Source organism: Siphateles boraxobius, unplaced genomic scaffold (genome assembly GCF_051911475.1).
Source record: "Siphateles boraxobius isolate OS27281-9 unplaced genomic scaffold, OSU_SipBor_1 24, whole genome shotgun sequence".
Lineage (NCBI taxonomy): Eukaryota > Metazoa > Chordata > Actinopteri > Cypriniformes > Leuciscidae > Siphateles > Siphateles boraxobius.
Genome location: NW_027508855.1, coordinates 9,884,119 through 9,902,170, shown reverse-complemented (window position 1 = coordinate 9,902,170; position 18,052 = coordinate 9,884,119). Strand labels below are relative to the sequence as shown.

The window sequence follows — 18,052 nt, the reverse complement described above, 5'->3', positions numbered from 1 at the left end:
TCTAATACTATTGACTGATTATGTATGTATGTGTGTATGCATGCATTTAAGTTTTTTTGTCCAATAACTAACTTGCAGAACTTATTATATATTTTTTTGCTGGAACATAACATGGTTGTGGTTATTTGCAATTACATTTATGCAGAGTTGTTTTAGAATCACTAATACAACAGTACACCTACTGTTCAGTGACTATATGAGCGGGACTTGGTGTATATTTAGCAGAAATATTTTGGGCATCCATCATGGTACGGCCATTTGCCTCTAAGGCAGTACTTTAAAATTATGCACCCATTAGGTGTTTCACATCTGATGTAGGTCCCAGTTGCCCCCCACCTCACATCACCTAGTCTGGCAAAACAAGCTGTGGCATGTAAAGGAACTTTTTGCTTTTCACTCATCCTTCCCTGTCTCTCCTGGACAAGTGATCCTTTATTGTTTCAAAAAGCCTCAAAGTCCAAGTGCTCTGCTGTTCAAAGTCTTTAATTAGGTGAATTTTTCTTTCTCGTAGGAAGTAGATAATAGTTTAAAGTGGCATAGCTTGTATCCCGACATCAGGTTCCAATTGTAGGTAGGGTGGTTGAGAGAAGAGTGTATGAGAGAATTTCATGACTTGTTTTGGCTCACGTCCCAAATTCCTTAACTATAGTGTTAGTGTGTGTTGACCGGTTGGACTTTGTCTCGGCCATGATTGAAGGAATGTTTGAAGGAACTTGTATGTGTCTCCTTTGACATAATTGACCACGGCTTTAGCTTTACCTCTGATACTAAAAAATATGTCTTAAAAATAGAATGTACTTTGTGAGTTATACTATGTTCAGATGTTTGGCTGAAACACTAAACATTTAATAACATCTGTTGGAGCCAAATGTTTGGTAAATGTTAAAGTTCAACTAACAATACAAATAGTTTACCCATCTACATGTGATCCCAAACCTATGTGACATTCTTTTTGGCTGTGATACACAAAAGGAGAAATATTGAAGAATATACTGACCACTCATTTGCATGTAACAAAGATATATTGGCTTTCAAGCTCCAAAAATGCACAGAAAAAAATGCACAAGCACAGAGGTGTTCATTCTTCAGTATTGCACCTCCTTGTATTCTACTGAATAAAGAAAGTCCTGTGCGCTTGGAACAGATTGACGGAGAGTAAATGAATGTTAGGTAAAATATTTCTTTAAATAATTTGCGTGAAATTCCCAATGACATCGTGAACATGTCAAATACCTAGACTACCTCACTTGCTAAACATTTCAGGCAATCGGGTTTCTATTCTCTCCTGGAGAGCTGCATGTTTAAAGGAACATCTGCGAACAGAATGTTTCACTTACGGACTTTTCCGCTCTTTTTTTTTCCACAGGTGTTCTGTGTGCTTTGATCTCCTGACAAACTGGTACTTTGAGAAAGAGGGGAGGCTGTACTGTCACAAACACTACTGCGAGAAGTTTGGGGAGTTGTGCCATGGCTGCTCGCTGCTTATGACGGGACCTGCTATGGTAAGAAAAGTCATGTGAACTTGTCTGAATTGTTTTTCCACAGAGTTTTAGAAAAAAACACACAGAGAGAGTAAAGAAACTGACTATCAGTCGAAAGCTCTAAAGAAGATCATTTCAGAAGGCTCTGCTAACCTGCGCAAGAACCGGTAAGATAACACGCCATTGTCTCATTCAGTAAATATTTACATGGCTAAATCAAGAGGTCTAAAGGCAGGTAAAGTCAATAAATGCAGATGTTTTTCATAGTCCTGAAGAGGTCACTGATAAGGTAAAGGTTGGTGGACAGGATTTAAACTCTCTTTCCCACTCCTAATGTGATTAGTGAATCACATTTGAGTGATGCTTTTGGGAGGAATTTGAGTTTTTTTTTTTTGTGCCGAAATGTGTCATTGATTGTTTTGCAGCTTTAATGGGATAGTTCACCCTAAAATGAAAGTTCTATTATCATTAATCCATCCTCATGTTGTTTTGCCAAACACAAATAGATAAATTGAAGAATGCTTCTATTGATTTATGGTAATACTTTACAATTAGTTTCCATCAGTTGTTAAGGTTGGTTAATGCATTAACTAATATTAATTAACAATGATAAATACATTTGTTACAGTACTTATTAACCTTTAACAACATTAATTAATAGAAATATAATCTAAAAAACATAAAAAATGTTAATTTTTAGTTTAGGTTAATTAACTAATCTTAACCGAGACAACTATTGATTTTAATCATGGATTCAAATCATGTTGAGATTAACATTATATGAGATTAATAAATGCTTTAGAAATATTTTTTGTTGTTTGTGCATGTTAACTAATGCAATTAACTAATGTTACCATATAAAACCTTATTGTAAAGTGTTTTTATTCCTTCTATGAAAGTTAATTGAAATTAATACTTTCAAGTTACAAAAAGGACATAAAGACCTTACACAAACCTTAAACATAAACTAACTTCAAACATCATTGGTTCTCACATGTCACATGACCAAACGTTTTGACATCAAATATATCACCATATTTGATGTCAAATATAGTTTTGATTTGAGAGTAAATAAAGGCTTACATTTCAATCTGTTCCTCATACAAAGTAATAGTGTTTAAGTTGTTTAGAGTAATTTCATGCAATCTTTATGTCCTTTTTTGGTGCTTAAAAGTATTGGGTCCCATTGATAAAAATGGACAAAACCAGCTGTAACTTTCTTCAAATATCTTCTTTTGTGTTTCTTTGTTCTTATTCTGTGACATATAACTTGGTAGTGTCACATGTTAACTCATGTGTCTCAAGAATATAAATGAATCTCATTTCTGATGAGATATCAAATTCTCAATTATAAATGATCTCATTCCTGTGAGCAGGATGACTGTGATCTGAAGGCTGGAATGGCCACAGTGTTGTGTGCTCTTTCATCATGCGTCTGGAATGCTTTTGCATGGGCTTCAATGAGAAGCTTTGTAATCATAACGCTAATGGAAGTATCAATGCGAGAGAGACTTACAAATCCATCTCTAATGTACACAAAATCAATGCTCACAAAAACAGGTAGTTTTTAAATGGGTTAAGAGAGAAAGGAGCAGAAAGAGGAGAATTTGCCAGAGAGCAAACTGCATAATAGGCCTTTTCTGTTTGGGCTTTGATTAACGGATGCCAAGTATTTCTGTTCAGAGTGTGTTGCCAGTTGTGGGCTCAGAAGCACACGCAGCAGGGTTTCAAGAAGGCAGGAAGAATCACATCCTCACAGCTGAAGTGCTTATTTGAATATGTTTGTGTATTTGATCATTGACCATCCATGATAATAAAATATTTTCTTTGGCTGTTCCTCATTGTTCAGTTTTTGCCGTATTTTTTTCTACCTTCATCTTGTCTAAGGCAGCTGTACTGTTTTTTACACCACTTTTTAGCACATAAAATTTTGGTTGAAAAATTGAACTTGATTAAATGAGATGTGTAGTTTTTTTCTTTTCTTTTTTCAATCTGTTCCATGTTTAGTTGGCTGTGATGATGTGACTCCATGAGTCCTTAGGGTGGGGCAGCTCTTTTACAATGTACTTCTGGGAAACAGTCTTTCTCAAATGCACATTCACACTCTACTGTAACACACAGGCGGGTATGACGTTTGAGTCGTGTAAGCACAAACAAGATTTGAGACATGCTTACTCACAGGTTGAACCAAGTGTCAAGCAGGTCAACTAACTGCCCTTGAGCACAGCACTGTAAATGTAGACACTGAAAAAAAAAACATATATATATACACACACACACACACACACACTTTTGATTCACAGCTTGGTAAACATCACTGCTAATCTGTCTTTTGTGGTATATACTATATATACAGTATATATATTTTATACATAGTAATTATATATACACTCACCTAAAGGATTATTAGGAACACCTGTTCAATTTGTCATTAATGCAATTATCTAATCAACCAATCACATGGCAGTTGCTTCAATGCATTTAGGGGTGTGGTCCTGGTCAAGACAATCTCCTGAACTCCAAACTCAATGTCAGAATGGGAATGAAAGGTGATTTAAGCTATTTTGAGCGTGGCATGGTTGTTGGTGCCAGACGGGCCAGTCTGAGTATTTCACAATCTGCTCAGTTACTGGGATTTTCACGCACAACCATTTCTAGGGTTTACAAAGAATGGTGTGAAAAGGGAAAAATGGGCTAAGAGAAGAAGGAGAATGGGCCGACTGATTCAAGCTGATAGAAGAGCAACTTTGACTGAAAGAACCACTCGTTACAACCGAGGTATGCAGCAAAGCATTTGTGAAGCCACAACACGCACAACCTTGAGGCAGATGGGCTACCACAGCAGAAGACCCCACCAGGTACCACTCATCTGCACTACAAATAGGAAAAAGAGGCTAAAATTTGCAAGAGCTCACCAAAATTGGACAGTTGAAGACTGGAAAAATGTTGCCTGGTCTGATGAGTCTCAATTTCTGTTGAGACATTCAGATGGTAGAGTCAGAATTTGGCGTAAACAGAATGAGAACATGGATCCATCATGCCTTGTTACCACTGTGCAGGCTGGTGGTGCTGGTGTAATGCTGTGGGGAATGTTTTCTTGGCACGCTTTAGGCCCCTTATTGCCAATTGGTTATTGTTTAAATGCCACGGCCTACCTGAGCATTGTTTCTGACCATGTCCATCCCTCTATGGCCACCATGTACTCATCCTCTGATGGCTACTTCCAGCAGGATAATGCACCATGTCACAAAGCTCGAATCATTTCAAATTGGTTTCTTGAACATGACAATGAGTTCACTGTACTAAAATGGCCCCCACAGTCACCAGATCTCAACCCAATAGAGCATCTTTGGGATGTGGTGGAACGGGAGCTTTGTGCCCTGGATGTGCATCCCACAAATCTCCATCAACTTCAAGATGCTATCCTATCAATATGGGCCAACATTTCTAAAGAATACTTTCAGCACCTTGTTGAAACCAATGCCACGTAGAACTAAGGCAGTTCCGAAGGTGAAAGGGGGTCAAACACAGTATTAATGTGATGTTCCTAATAATACTTTAGGTGAGTGTATTTACTATTAATATTATATGAGTATTGTTATTTCTCTCCATACTATGTCTATTATTATTTAGTGTTATGGTAGAAAATCAGTTGTAATGCTGAAATGCATTTCTGTTTTATGCTAGAATAAGTGAGAACAAAACCAAGTTGGCACAAAATCCTCTAATTGCCTGTCTGCATGTTCTACACTCTGGTTGTTGAATAGTGTAGACTTCATGAGGAGGTGTGGCTTACCCAGCCGACAAATTACCCAAGAATTTAGTTAGTCAAACCCTGGGACCGTTGATTCACAGCTCGGTAAACATAACTGCTAATCTGTCTTTTGTGGCTCACATTAAATGAAACCTCAGTGTGACCTCATACTTTCTCCATTCAGCCAGAATGAAAGGAAGAGCCAGAGGATTATTGGTTAAATAATTTTCCATTCACAATAAGAGAATAAAAGTATGTTTCTGTTCCATAACCCTTGTTGATTGGCAGTTCTTTTATATTGAATATATGAGTTTGTGTGCCTTAATAATACCTTAAATGAGGAGCTGCAAACTGTGTAGTTTCTTACTAAGGAGTGAGATGGAAAGCTACTAAGATTTTGGCACTGAGACTTTGTTTGATTTGAAAATCAAAGTAATGAATGTGAGTTTTATTTGGCTTTGCTTTGGAGATAAATGTGTCCTTAGAAATTGACTAACTCCCACAAAACTTCCCTTTGGTGACATCCTCAAACGTAATAAACTTATTAATAAACACTTCCTAATGTTAAAAGTTCAAGATGTTTTCTTAGGGAAGTAGATTTGATTTTGGTTTGTGTTGGTCTGAAGTTAATAGAATATGCTATACATCAAAACAGTATAGAAAGGGATTTGGGATATTTATTTGCTTACAAGGTTAATAAATGTGTTTGATTTATGCAAATGAATTTTGTGGAATTGTATTTGCTAGTAATTAGAAAATGGATGTTTATGGTTATTGTATTTCAAATCTCAGGTTAAAATGTTGTGTAGTTGCATATTTTAAGTTCTTTTTTCCAGTTTATTCATTTTTCAGGGTAAAATGTCAACAAAAGTAAAATGAGAAAATAAAGCTTTACCCCAAACTTTTCTGAAAATGGTTTCTACTTGTAAATGTGTATTTTCTAAGATTTATGAGAGGGAGGTCAAAGAGATAGCCTGCATTAGATAGAGCTAGGAGGTGTTCAACAGAGACTGACACACATTATGTGTTGTGTAAGAGTATGGGATCATGGTTATAGAAAGGTTCTGGCAGACACTTGCAGGTGTTACAGAAAAAGATAGCACACATGCTTACGTCACTGCCAAAGAGCGCAGACCGTACACCAACACAAAGCAGATGAAGCACAATGAAAGCATGATCCACCACACCTGGGCTTGGCAGATATAGCAGTGAGCATGTACTAAGCGTACAGGAGTATTCCAGAAAGATTGTATCTGGACCACTGTCAGGGCTGGTGTTGCTGGTACTGAGGATGTGGGCTTTTGAAGTGAAATCATGAGGCATCTGATGTTCTGAACTTCATCTGCGCTGGGTGTCCGTGTGTTTCAGGTGGCAGGAGACTATAAATATCACCCAGAGTGCTTCGTGTGTTTGAGCTGCAGGGTGGTGATTGAGGATCAGGATACCTATGCCTTAGTGGAACGTACCAAACTTTACTGGTGAGTAACTTCACACTTTTCAAGTCCAAACTGTACATGTATTAATTGTAGACTGTACTGGTGCAGAAAGAAACTTTACTTTAGCTCCAAACTGTATTAATGATTCCTCTGTTGACTTAAGATATCTTAGCTGGAACTATCAGATATGCTGGTTTTACAATGGGTGTCCTGACAATTCACTAAAAAACAAAATGTAAATGTAAATATGTCCCAGTTTCAGTATTAGGCTCACTGAATTTTAATTAAGTATCTTCAGTGTCATTTTATCTGCAGTCTGTGGTACCATTTGAGGTACTCAATAGGATGACCTTGCAGAGACGCAAAGCTGTTTTTGAAAAGCAAACTGAACAAAATCTAAGAATTTCTTTGTTCAACACATGGAATTATGCAGTGTTTTGTTAGGGGTTCTGCTCTCAGCTTACATTTTTGCAATCAAATTGGCATTGCAGGTAACCAGGTAAATTTGAATTTCTATTATTAATTTATATAATGATAGGTGATCGGTTTATATAATGATCTGGCTGGACAAAGGTTTTACATTTTAAAAAACATATCAAAGCTCTTGCCACAAAACTTTTATTTATAACATTTTTATTTATAAAGCTATTTTAGGTCTTTTGCTGCCTTATATCTGTTTAAAATTTGTTCATATGCAAAGTAAATATTATTTAAGATCTAGTGACGGACTACTTTGTAAGGTACCAAGAATGAGGAAGGAAGCAGGAAAGAGGAGTCTGTCTTACTATGGCCCTTTGTCCTGCAATGAACTCCATTCTAGGCTTAAGATTGGTGCGCTAATTTCCTTAACTGCTTTTAAAAAAAGAATATCTAACATGCTGACGGACATATCCACTTGTTTTAATTAATGGTAGGTAGATCTCGAGTCTTCTCGACTTTTATTTTTTATTTGGTTTGTTTATATATTTTATACTCGTATTTTTTTTTCTGTGTGGATATTTTTTAAACTTTATTAAATTAAAATACAATACAGATTTACACAATGTATTGTTTTTCAGCTCATGGTTGAAAATTGGGCTATACAGGACTCCCTTGTAAAAGAGGCTGTGTCTCAATGGGACATTTCCTGTTTAAATAAAGGTTATATATATAAGGTGGACACATCCCATGAAAAAAACACCCCCGTTGTCCTGGTTGTATTTCCAAATTTTACTGAGAAAACTTCACATAAATTAATTAAATTGAAAACTCTGGGAACTTAAATGCATATTACATCCAAACAGTACTGGTAAACAGCAACTAATATTTAATATGATAATAATCATTATCTCCTAATTCTTTATCATAAAGGCTTTTTTAATAGACTTCTTAACTTGCAGTTTGTGTATTCAATTTGCTATTTTGTTTGTTGTTTCTCTTCATTTGTCGTTTTCAGTAAAGCACGGGCAGGTTGACAGTGTTTCATAACATGTCTGGTGGTGACTTGCTCTTGTCAGGTCTTGTCCTAAAAGGTCCTAAAGTGTTCAAACTCTAGTGATTCTCATCAACTTCTCTATCTCACACAGTGGTAAATGCTACAAGCATGAGGTCCTGACACCGATGTTGGAAAAGCGTGGTTTGGCGGACTCTCCAACAGACCTGCTCCCTCACACAGTAACTCTGGTATCCATGCCTTCTGCCACCAATGGAAAAAGGGGCTTCTCTGTCAGCGTGATTAGAGACTGCACGACTGCCACTGCCAGTGTCCAGGTCAAAGAGTAAGTGAAGACATGCAGAATAAACATGTAAAAAAACTTCATGCACCCCCTACTTGCCTTACTTGAGATATTAGTTTGGGATCTGGTTCAGCAAGGAGTCAGATTACGATGAATATGCTGAAAAACATTTGAAATAATAGAGACTTGAAGTTATTTATCACCTCACAGATTCACCACAATGGCAACACACCCCATGCCAGAGACACTGTTAATGCCACATGGAATGTGTTGCATAATTGTGGCAATATGACAGCTCATGTTGGATTAAAGGCAGACTGCCATTTTGTTTTTGTGTTCTTTGGATGCAAAACCATAACCGAAAGTAATGAGAGATATCTCATCGTTCCTAACCTGTCTTTTGACAAAATCTCCCAAAACCTTATCCTTACAGGGTCAGAGGGATGCATATTAGTCCAGAGGTTCGTAACGCCATCCATGTTGGGGACCGAATCCTGGAGATCAATGGACTCCCGGTGACAGCTTTGATGGAGGAGGAGGTATTTTCCATTTTTTACTGCTACCATGCTTGATATTAGCTTTGATGTGAGGTGAAATCATGCCAACGCTAACTTGTTGAAGCAATGTGACAATACAGAGGAACGGCATGATAAGCATTTGAAATACAAACTGTCATACCATAGCTTGTCCCAGCACATACAATGACACTCCTTTCATACCTTGGTAATAACTTTAACCTGATCATGCACTGAATTTACATTACACCTTGTAACACGCTGTTTGTTATATGGCTTTGATGTGTTTTTTGGTTATCATAATCCATATAACATTTGGCACATCTGTTGTGTTTTGTTAAAGGGTTAATGTTGCAAAGCATTATTTCGTTTTCTTAAGAATAAAATGTAAGGAGTCAGGCATGGGTTTAACTTTGTAATGCATACCTGTGTTGGGAGGTTTGTGTTAAAACTCTAGTACTAAAGTGACTTTTCAACTCCTATGTAAATGCTTTGCATTCTCTTCGTGCATTTGTAAATGTGATTTCATTTTCCCACCATTTCTCCTTAACATTTGAATTCCACTGCTTCTCTCTGTTGTAATGGATTTGTGCCTTAATTTAATCATGTACCATTGAGGTTTTAGGACTGACTTTGTTTGGCAGCCATCTGCAAGATGTAATGAGCAGCCTGATATTCCCTTAATCCTAAAAATGGAAAAACGTAAAGTCCTGAAATTAGGGCTGGAACTAATGATTATTTTTTTTAATCGATTAATCTAACAATTTTTTTTTTTTTACTGATTCATTGGATAACCCCGGTAAATCTATTGTTTTTTTTCTGAATAGCCTATTAATCCTGTGGTTAATTGACCAATAAATAATAACCATAAGTAAGCTGTATGAACTTCTGTATGAATACAATTGTGAATCCTGAAATGATTTGTTTATTTAAAAGATTAAAGTAGCTGTTTGAATATGTTCATTCAGCTGTAAGATCAAACAGCTTAAGTCACTGCTGCATTCTAACTAACTAACCATAGCGAACAGTATCAATCATGACGGTTTCCATAAACCGTGAAGTTTTGCCATGTTTGACAGCGCATAATTAAATAAATGAGTCCAATTAGGGCTGGGTATCGTTCAAAAAATTTCGATACCAATACTTTGACTTCTATACTGGTTCCTAAACTATACTTTTTTCATTACCAATTTTATGGAATCTGTTTTAACAAGTTTACTTTATACATTACCTAAAAAAAACTTTGGTTTTATTTTTTCAGTTTGTTGACTTTTCTTACAGACTCAAAGACTCATATAGGCCACTGGGGGGTGGTATATATGCCTTGTGCTCAAGCGCGCGCATAAAGCTTGCCACAAAAGTAGTCTAATGATTATGAATGTGTCGGGGAAAAAATAGCAAGGAGACATTTTGATTGTTTATTAATAAACTAATGTTTTCTGAGTCAGTGTTGGCTGCAAAGATGAAGTTGACGTTACTGAATGGTCATCTCCGCAGTATAGTGAACGCGCATGCGCCAATAGAGAGAGATGCAACTTTAATTTGGATTACATAATCAGAGTATTTGTTTTCGATTCGAATTGGTTCGTTTAAAAGTAGACATTCCAAGCTTTTTATATGTCTATATTCTCATGTCTGTGAGGCAAGTAGCCTATATGCTGAGTGACACGCTCCAGTTCTTTTTGCAGTCAAAGACGGATCAACTTTCTGCTCTTAAGTTTATTCCATGCACTGTCAAGTGCTTCATCAGATTTCTTGTTGCCTGTCTTGGCAGCAATTATCTTTTCGCAAATATTGCATTGCGTGCTGTTGGCATCGAGCCTGGTGAAATGTAGCCAAACTTTTGATCTTTTCCACATCTTTTACATCTATGGGGTTGGGACTCTTACACACTATAGCCTCATGTGTGAGCCACGTCTCTGGGCGTAACCGGCATAAACTAGTGTTTTTCCTTTATGCCTTGCCACAGCCAATCATGCTGCATGCTTAGGTATCGAAATTTGATACGGAACGACAAGACATTGGATGCTCGATGGTATCGAGGCAATTCGGTCAGTGCCTAAAAAGTATCGAACTCGATATCCAGCAGATGTTTTAAATATCTATCAATTTCCACACTTTAGATTGGGCACAATATTTTTGTAATAACGGCTGATTTTCAGCATGCCCAGGAGCCACCATCATTGGGGAACATAAACAGCACAACAAATCTGCACATTACTCGCAAATTGACTAATTTACATAATCAATGTAATCAATTATGTCGGCGTGTCATTCTAGCCTTACAGAAAGCTGTTAGATGTCTTCATTTCTGGATGTCCTGACTTGTGGACCTGAAAATATTTAATCTCAAAATGTATTCCACTGTTCCTGTGTATTACATAATCTTAAATTTAGTGTTCGTATTGAGTGTTTATCTTTTCCACCTTTAGAAAGACCTTTTGTGTGGCACCAGCTTTGACTGGGAGGAAAATCAATGTTATCTATGTGAACAGCACCAGTGCACAATGCTCAAGTTTTATGACTAAATGCTGTCCTCTAGCTTTTATTGTTGTTTTGGCGCACTGGCGCTTATCAAAAAAGACCCGAGTTTTTTGTGACCTTCCGAATTCTGATTGGTCATTCCAGGTGGAGGACCTCATTCATAGGACCAGTCAGACACTGCAGCTGTTGATGGAATATGATCCAGTCAGACAGCGTCTGGACAAACTCCGCCTCGGCTCTTCCCACAATCAGCTGGGTGTCCCCGCGGCCTCCCGCATGCGTCTGTCCTCAGATGCTGAGATTGAGCGGAGTGACACAGTGGACAATAGGACTTTAAAAAGGAGGACACTCAGGTAACTTATCAAATCAGTTTTCAGCACTGGGCTTGTGTAGATATAACATTGAAAACTGGAGCACAATTTGTTTATTCCAAGTGCATGTGGACATACAAAGAGAGTGCAAAGTAAATGTACTACACACTTGTTTATCCTTTCCTAATTGCTTTTTGGGCTTATACAGAATTAATACTTTTAACTTGTGTGTTGTAGACGTAGCAACAGCACCTGCAAGTCTCCAGTCTCTTCATCTCCTAAGGACCCTCCAGTTCTGACTCGAGATATTGGGCGCTCTGAATCCCTCCGATCTCCTTCCAGCTGGTCCCACCGTATCTTCCGTCCCTGTGACCTCATCCATGGAGAAATCCTTGGAAAAGGCTTCTTTGGACAGGCCATCAAGGTTTTCATATGTTTAACAACATATCTAATTTTCTGTATAATTCAGTGTATAGGTGGTCACTGGTTCCACAAAGTTGTCTAGAAGAGTTTTATCACTGCATTGAATAAGCTTAGTTCAGTGTTGTAGGACAGGTTCTGTACAGGAATCATAAGGATTTAAGATTCTGGATTTTAGTTCTGATTTCACAGTTCTGAATTGCATTTCCTTAATCATTGCATTTTCAAACAATTTGGCTGAAGAAATTTCTATTGCTTTGGAATGCCACAGTGCAGGATTATAGTTCCATTCACAACTTGCAGAAGAATGTAGATGTCCGAGAACCCTAGTTCATTAAAACTATTTGGTTCCAATATTTTTGAAGAATTAGAATCACTTTTACGATTTCCAACCCTAAGACTGTGTGATCTTTTATAGGTGACCCATAAAGCCACAGGTGAGGTTATGGTCATGAAGGAGCTGATCCGCTGTGATGAAGAGACACAGAAAACGTTCCTAAAGGAGGTATGAAGATCCCTTTCTTTCCCTGCAAGTATCTCTCATGCCTCCATCTGATTACCACTTAATTTTTTCCTTCATCTCCCTATATCCACTTTTATTCCTTCCCTTTGTTGTCTGCTCTGGGTCAGTATCAGAGTGTGATTTAAAACAGATCCATGTGGCGCCGGGATACACTATTGCTGTAGGGATAGACTTAGTCTTAGATTTATCCAGTCTGTATTTAGTATGAATAACTTTAAGAATCTCAGTAATTAATTTTTTTCTCTTTCTCTCTTTTACAGGTAAAAGTGATGAGAAGTCTTGATCACCCACATGTTTTGAAGTTCATTGGGGTTTTGTACAAGGACAAGCGGCTTAATCTGATAACAGAGTTCATTGAGGGAGGCACTCTGAAGGATTTTATCCGTGACAAGGTGCGTCTTGATTTTAAAATCCCTTTTTTCCTTTCCTCTTGCTTCTTGGAAGGGTCGTACATCATCTGTTAGTGATTTAGTCTTTGTCGCTGTCTCTGTTCACCTGAGATGAACTTTTCAAGGAAAAAAGGGAGAGGGACAGGGAATAGGGACTGAAAACACAAACACAGTATGAAAAATTAAAGGGAGAAAATGCAGTTGTGCATTGCATCGTGATCACCCACTGGGTTTACTTCAAATATTGGTTTCAACACCAAACATAAGGATAACAGATGATATACCTCTCTCGTTCAGTCTTTCATTGTGTCTCTAATGCACTATAATGTTTTCAATAAAATTGTGTCTGCGTGCGAGTAATTTGTGTGTGTAATAAGTGGCTGCCATTATGTAAGCGATTTCCTCTCTTTTTCACGGAGAGCATGGCGTGCTGTCAGACTGGGCTGTATTATAATGTGGTTATAAACTAGGCCAGCAATTCATCTCTCTCTCTCTCTCTCTTTCTCTCTCTCTCTCTCTCTCTCTCTCTCGCTCTCTATCTCTATCCCGACAGGACTCATTCCCATGGGAACAGAGAGTTAGTTTTGCAAAGAGCATTGCATCTGGAATGGTGAGTTGGCTTCTGGGTCTGCACACTTACAGCATTGCAAAACAATATAAGCTATTGTTGTACAATATTTGAGGCACTTTTGGAGCATAGCTGACATACTTATTTACATATATTTTGAAGGAAATGGTTAGATGACATTTAAATGGCTTTTGTGGTCTGTTTTCAGTAGTTTTTTGGAACCCCCCCCCCCCCCCCCATCTTAGATTAATATACAAATACTATAAGACTTCTGTAGGTTGATTGAAGTATAAACACTGTGCCTCTGGTACTATCGAAACGTTGTTGTCATTTTTTTTACATTAAATATGTTTTGATTTAGAGATTTATATCTGTGCCATATTGTTTATCAGCTAATATCGGAATCTTTTATATCGATTGCCATCAGCCATTATTGGATATTTATCCATCAATGTTGGATATTTAATAATTTTTGCTTATTTTAAGATTTAGATCATCATCTGGCACTTATTACTGATAGATTATGGCAAAAATGGAAACCTTGAAGGGGTTTCTAATAGTTCCTAAACAATTTCTAATATGTGTGTATGCTTTTTTTTTAAAGGTAATATTGTCTGGGAATTCTGTTACATGCCTATTCGGAATGGCTGAGATTGTATTGTGCCATGCAATATTTGCACTTCCAGTGTGCACACAGATTACTTGCTAAAAAAAAAACTTGTTAAATTACTCCTGGTTAGGACACAGTTTTCCTTCATCTCCAGGAAGCACGTTCATCTCAAATCAGACTTGTCTGAGTAGTTGAGGAGACAGTGAAGCAACTTCCTGTTTGGTAGGAGGTTTTGTTGTGTCCTGTTGCCTAGCGCTGCTGTGATGCACCACTTCGGTTTTAGTTGTTGTTGTAGTAATGATCAAGTGGTAGATGTCTAATGCACTTCTGTCTTTCCTCATTCTGCTCAGACACAACCTCTTTTTCTTTCTTCTCTGATTGGTTTTGTTCTTTTCTTATTCTTTCAGACATATCTGCATTCAATGAGCATCATACATCGAGACCTAAACTCTCACAACTGCCTGGTCAAACTGGTACGGGAGGAGTTTTATCCATTTCACATTCATTTAGATCAGAGTCTACACTTATTATGCCTTGCTTGGGGAGCCCAGGTCCCACAATAGGTTCCCAAAACAAGTTATGTAAGAATAATACTTGAGCAGGAGAGAGAAAATACAGTGAAGGGTGAAGATCCGTTCACACTTGAGGATTGTTTAGTTTAATGGTTGCTCGCTTCCTTAGTTAGTGGTAAGAAGATGAGACAGGAAAATGCTGTCATTCACATATCCTGAGTGAATCACTTCTGACAAGTTATTGCACTTCCAGTGTGCAATAACTGGACATTGCAATTACAACCTTATTGTATGCAAATAAGGTTTGCATACAAACCTTTTTAAGAGAACAAACGACATTTTAAACATTTAGAAATGCACAAAGAGTTTAAAGCTAGGACTGACTTCTGGTGTTATCAAGATTTTTGACACTACTTTTTAATTTTGTAAATTTTACATTTTTATTATTAATGTTTTTTTTTCTCCATGTTGTTCCTTTATACTCATAAACTTGTATCATAGAAATGTTCATCTAATTCTGTCATAAGCATTTTTGCACATTTAGCATAAATATGTTCATCTTTGCTCTACTTGTCTGACCCCTGCAGGACAACACCGTTGTGGTGGCAGATTTTGGTCTGTCTCGTCTAATCATGGAGGACAAGGTCAAGCAGCCACCCCCCGACAAACCAACCAATAAGAAACGGCTGTTTAGACGCATTGACCGTAAGAAACGCTACACTGTGGTGGGGAACCCTTACTGGATGGCCCCAGAAATGCTCAATGGTGAGAAAGGAGAATTAAACTTAGGATCTTTGAATAGTGCTGCGTCTGAAAGATTTGAAAATATCAGTAAACAGTTTAATTTATATTATAAACATGAATATTGTGTTCATGTTTTTTCTGTTCCTCCAGGTAATTGCCATCATCTGATATAAAGGTGTTTGCGAGTTGTGTTTTGTAAGCTTGTTTTTCTTGATGGAGCTCTTTTTTTCTGTGTGAACAGGTAAACGCTATGATGAGAAGGTGGATATTTTCTCCTTTGGCATTGTGCTTTGTGAGGTAAGAGTCTTTTGTAGTGGTAAACATCTCACAGATTTTATGGCATGTCTTTATGAGTACAGCATGAGCTCTTAGAACAAACTATCTTTTATGTAAGCACTTGCATACAAATGTCGGAATGCCGAAAGCAAAAGTTTACGCTCAAATGGTTTGAGTCAAAATGGATACATTTCATTATCGGTTATGTAAGAGGATGCTTGAAAGTTTCATAGTGTTTGATTTTCTTCCATTTATCCTTATTCATTCTTGATTCTTCTTTTGGTAATAGATTATTGGTCAGGTTTATGCAGATCCCGAGTGTCTTCCGAGAACGCTGGATTTTGGGCTCAATGTGCTAAAATTCATAGAGAAATTTCTTCCTGAGCACTGTCCTCCTGCTTTCTTTGCATTGGCTGTGGCTTGTTGTGACCTCGCCCCTGACAACCGGTAAGTGCCACTGTGTTTTGTCGCAAATGCCCTTCTTTTTTAAGTAGTAATGTTTGAAAAGGTGAGATTGAAATGTTAACAATAGGTTTTTTCTACCTGCGTGAAGTTGGCCCCCCACCCAACGCAAAACATCGTCAAAATAGGCTTAATCGTTTGTGCTCTGTTTGTGCTGGTTTGTGCTGTAAAAAGTTTCGTTTGTGCTGCTTCAATTTTTTAGATATTAAAAGAATATTTTTAGGTCATTCTGAGGTCACTTAGCCCCCCCACATGATCCAAATTCACCCAAAATAGTCTAGTTCGTTTGTGCTGTTTTGTGCCGGTAAAAGTGTCGTTTGTGCTGCGTCGGGTTTTAAAATATAAGACATTGAATTATAGACGATGACGTCACCAGCCCCCCACATGCTCCAAATTCACCCAAAATAGACTCAATCGTTTGTGCTCCGTTTGTGCTGTTTTGTGCTGTAAAAAGTTTATTTTGTGCTGCGTCGGGTTTTAAAATATTAATCATTGAAGGTTAGGTCGATGACGTCACTCAGCCCCCCCACATGATCCAAATTCACCCAAAATAGTCTCGTTCGTTTGTGCTTCGTTTGTGCTGGTTTGTGCCGGTAAAATTTTCGTTTGTGCTGCGTCGGGTTTTAAAATATTAGACATTAAATTATTGTTGATGACGTCACCAGCCCCCCACATTATCCAAATTCACCCAAAATAGTCTCGTTCGTTTGTGCTCCGTTTGTGCTGTAAAAAGTTTCGTTTGAGCTGCTCTGGTTTTTTAGATAATAAAATAGTAGGCTACTAATATTTTTTGGTCATTCTGAGGGCACCAGCCCCCCACATGATCCAAATTCACCCAAAATAGTCTTGTTCGTTTGTGCGGTAAGAAATTCGCTTGGGCTGCGTCGGATTTTTAAAATATTTGACACTGAATTATAGACGGTGACTTCTCCAGTCCATTTTTTATCTACTACAGTTGAAGTAGGCCTAGCCTAAGACCGAAACGGCAAACCAAATCACAATATTCACTTCTGTTACCTATCCTGTGCTTTTTCAACTTTTAACGGACACTGCGGATGTGTGAAATGTAACACGAAAACTGCAAGGTAAGTGTTTTTATGTTGTTTTGTTAGTAGCCTAACATAATATGAACATTGTCATAAAAACACGCACCATAATCTGTTTTGCTGTGTTTAGCCTATACAGGGTGTGTGTGTATTCTTTTTTCTTTTTCTAAAGGTCTCTTAAGCTCACCAAGGCTGATTTTTTTTATTATGATACACTGATAGGCCTATTAATGCAATTAAAATGTAATTTAGTCCTGTGATGTCAAAGCTGAATTTTCTGTATCATTACTTGACTACATGTCACATGATTCTTCAGAAATCATAGTAAAATGTTGATTGATCAATTATTATTGGTGCTCAGTTAAGAAAGGTTCTTATTTTTATCAATGTTGAATAGGCTACCCATAGCGTGGGTTTTGGATGCTTAATGTTTGTGGAAACCGTGATCATTTTTTTCACTTTTGATTAGGCCTATTTAATGCGTCCCTTGCTAAATAAAAGTAGTATTTTTATATACATTACTTAACCAAAAACTTTGAATGGTTGTATATCTTGGTTTCAAGAAGAAGAAAAAATAACAACATTAAGCAGCACAACTGTTTTCAACATTGATAACGATCAGAAATGTTTCTTGAGCATCAAATTCATAACATCAGCATATTAGAATTATTTCTGAAGGATCATGTGACACTGAAGACTGGAGTAATTATGCTGGAAATTGAGGTTTGATCACAGGAATAAATCACACTACTATATATTCACATAGAAAACAGCAGTGAAATACTATTTCACAATATTAGCCTACT

At 37.4% G+C, this 18,052-nt stretch overlaps 1 protein-coding gene across 1 annotated transcript in view; it reads left to right on the top strand.

Annotated features, from left to right (window-relative positions):
- limk2 (LIM domain kinase 2) overlaps positions 1-18,052 on the top strand; it is a 28,036-nt gene that overhangs the window by 7,148 nt on the left and 2,836 nt on the right. The window contains exons 3-15 of the mRNA XM_077241341.1: positions 1,367-1,502; positions 6,604-6,713; positions 8,237-8,428; positions 8,820-8,925; positions 11,530-11,738; positions 11,934-12,120; positions 12,535-12,621; positions 12,900-13,031; positions 13,582-13,638; positions 14,614-14,679; positions 15,306-15,483; positions 15,704-15,759; positions 16,028-16,185. Coding sequence (XP_077097456.1) covers positions 1,367-1,502; positions 6,604-6,713; positions 8,237-8,428; positions 8,820-8,925; positions 11,530-11,738; positions 11,934-12,120; positions 12,535-12,621; positions 12,900-13,031; positions 13,582-13,638; positions 14,614-14,679; positions 15,306-15,483; positions 15,704-15,759; positions 16,028-16,185 — 1,674 coding nt within the window. The remainder of the gene's footprint in view (positions 1-1,366; positions 1,503-6,603; positions 6,714-8,236; positions 8,429-8,819; positions 8,926-11,529; positions 11,739-11,933; positions 12,121-12,534; positions 12,622-12,899; positions 13,032-13,581; positions 13,639-14,613; positions 14,680-15,305; positions 15,484-15,703; positions 15,760-16,027; positions 16,186-18,052) is intronic.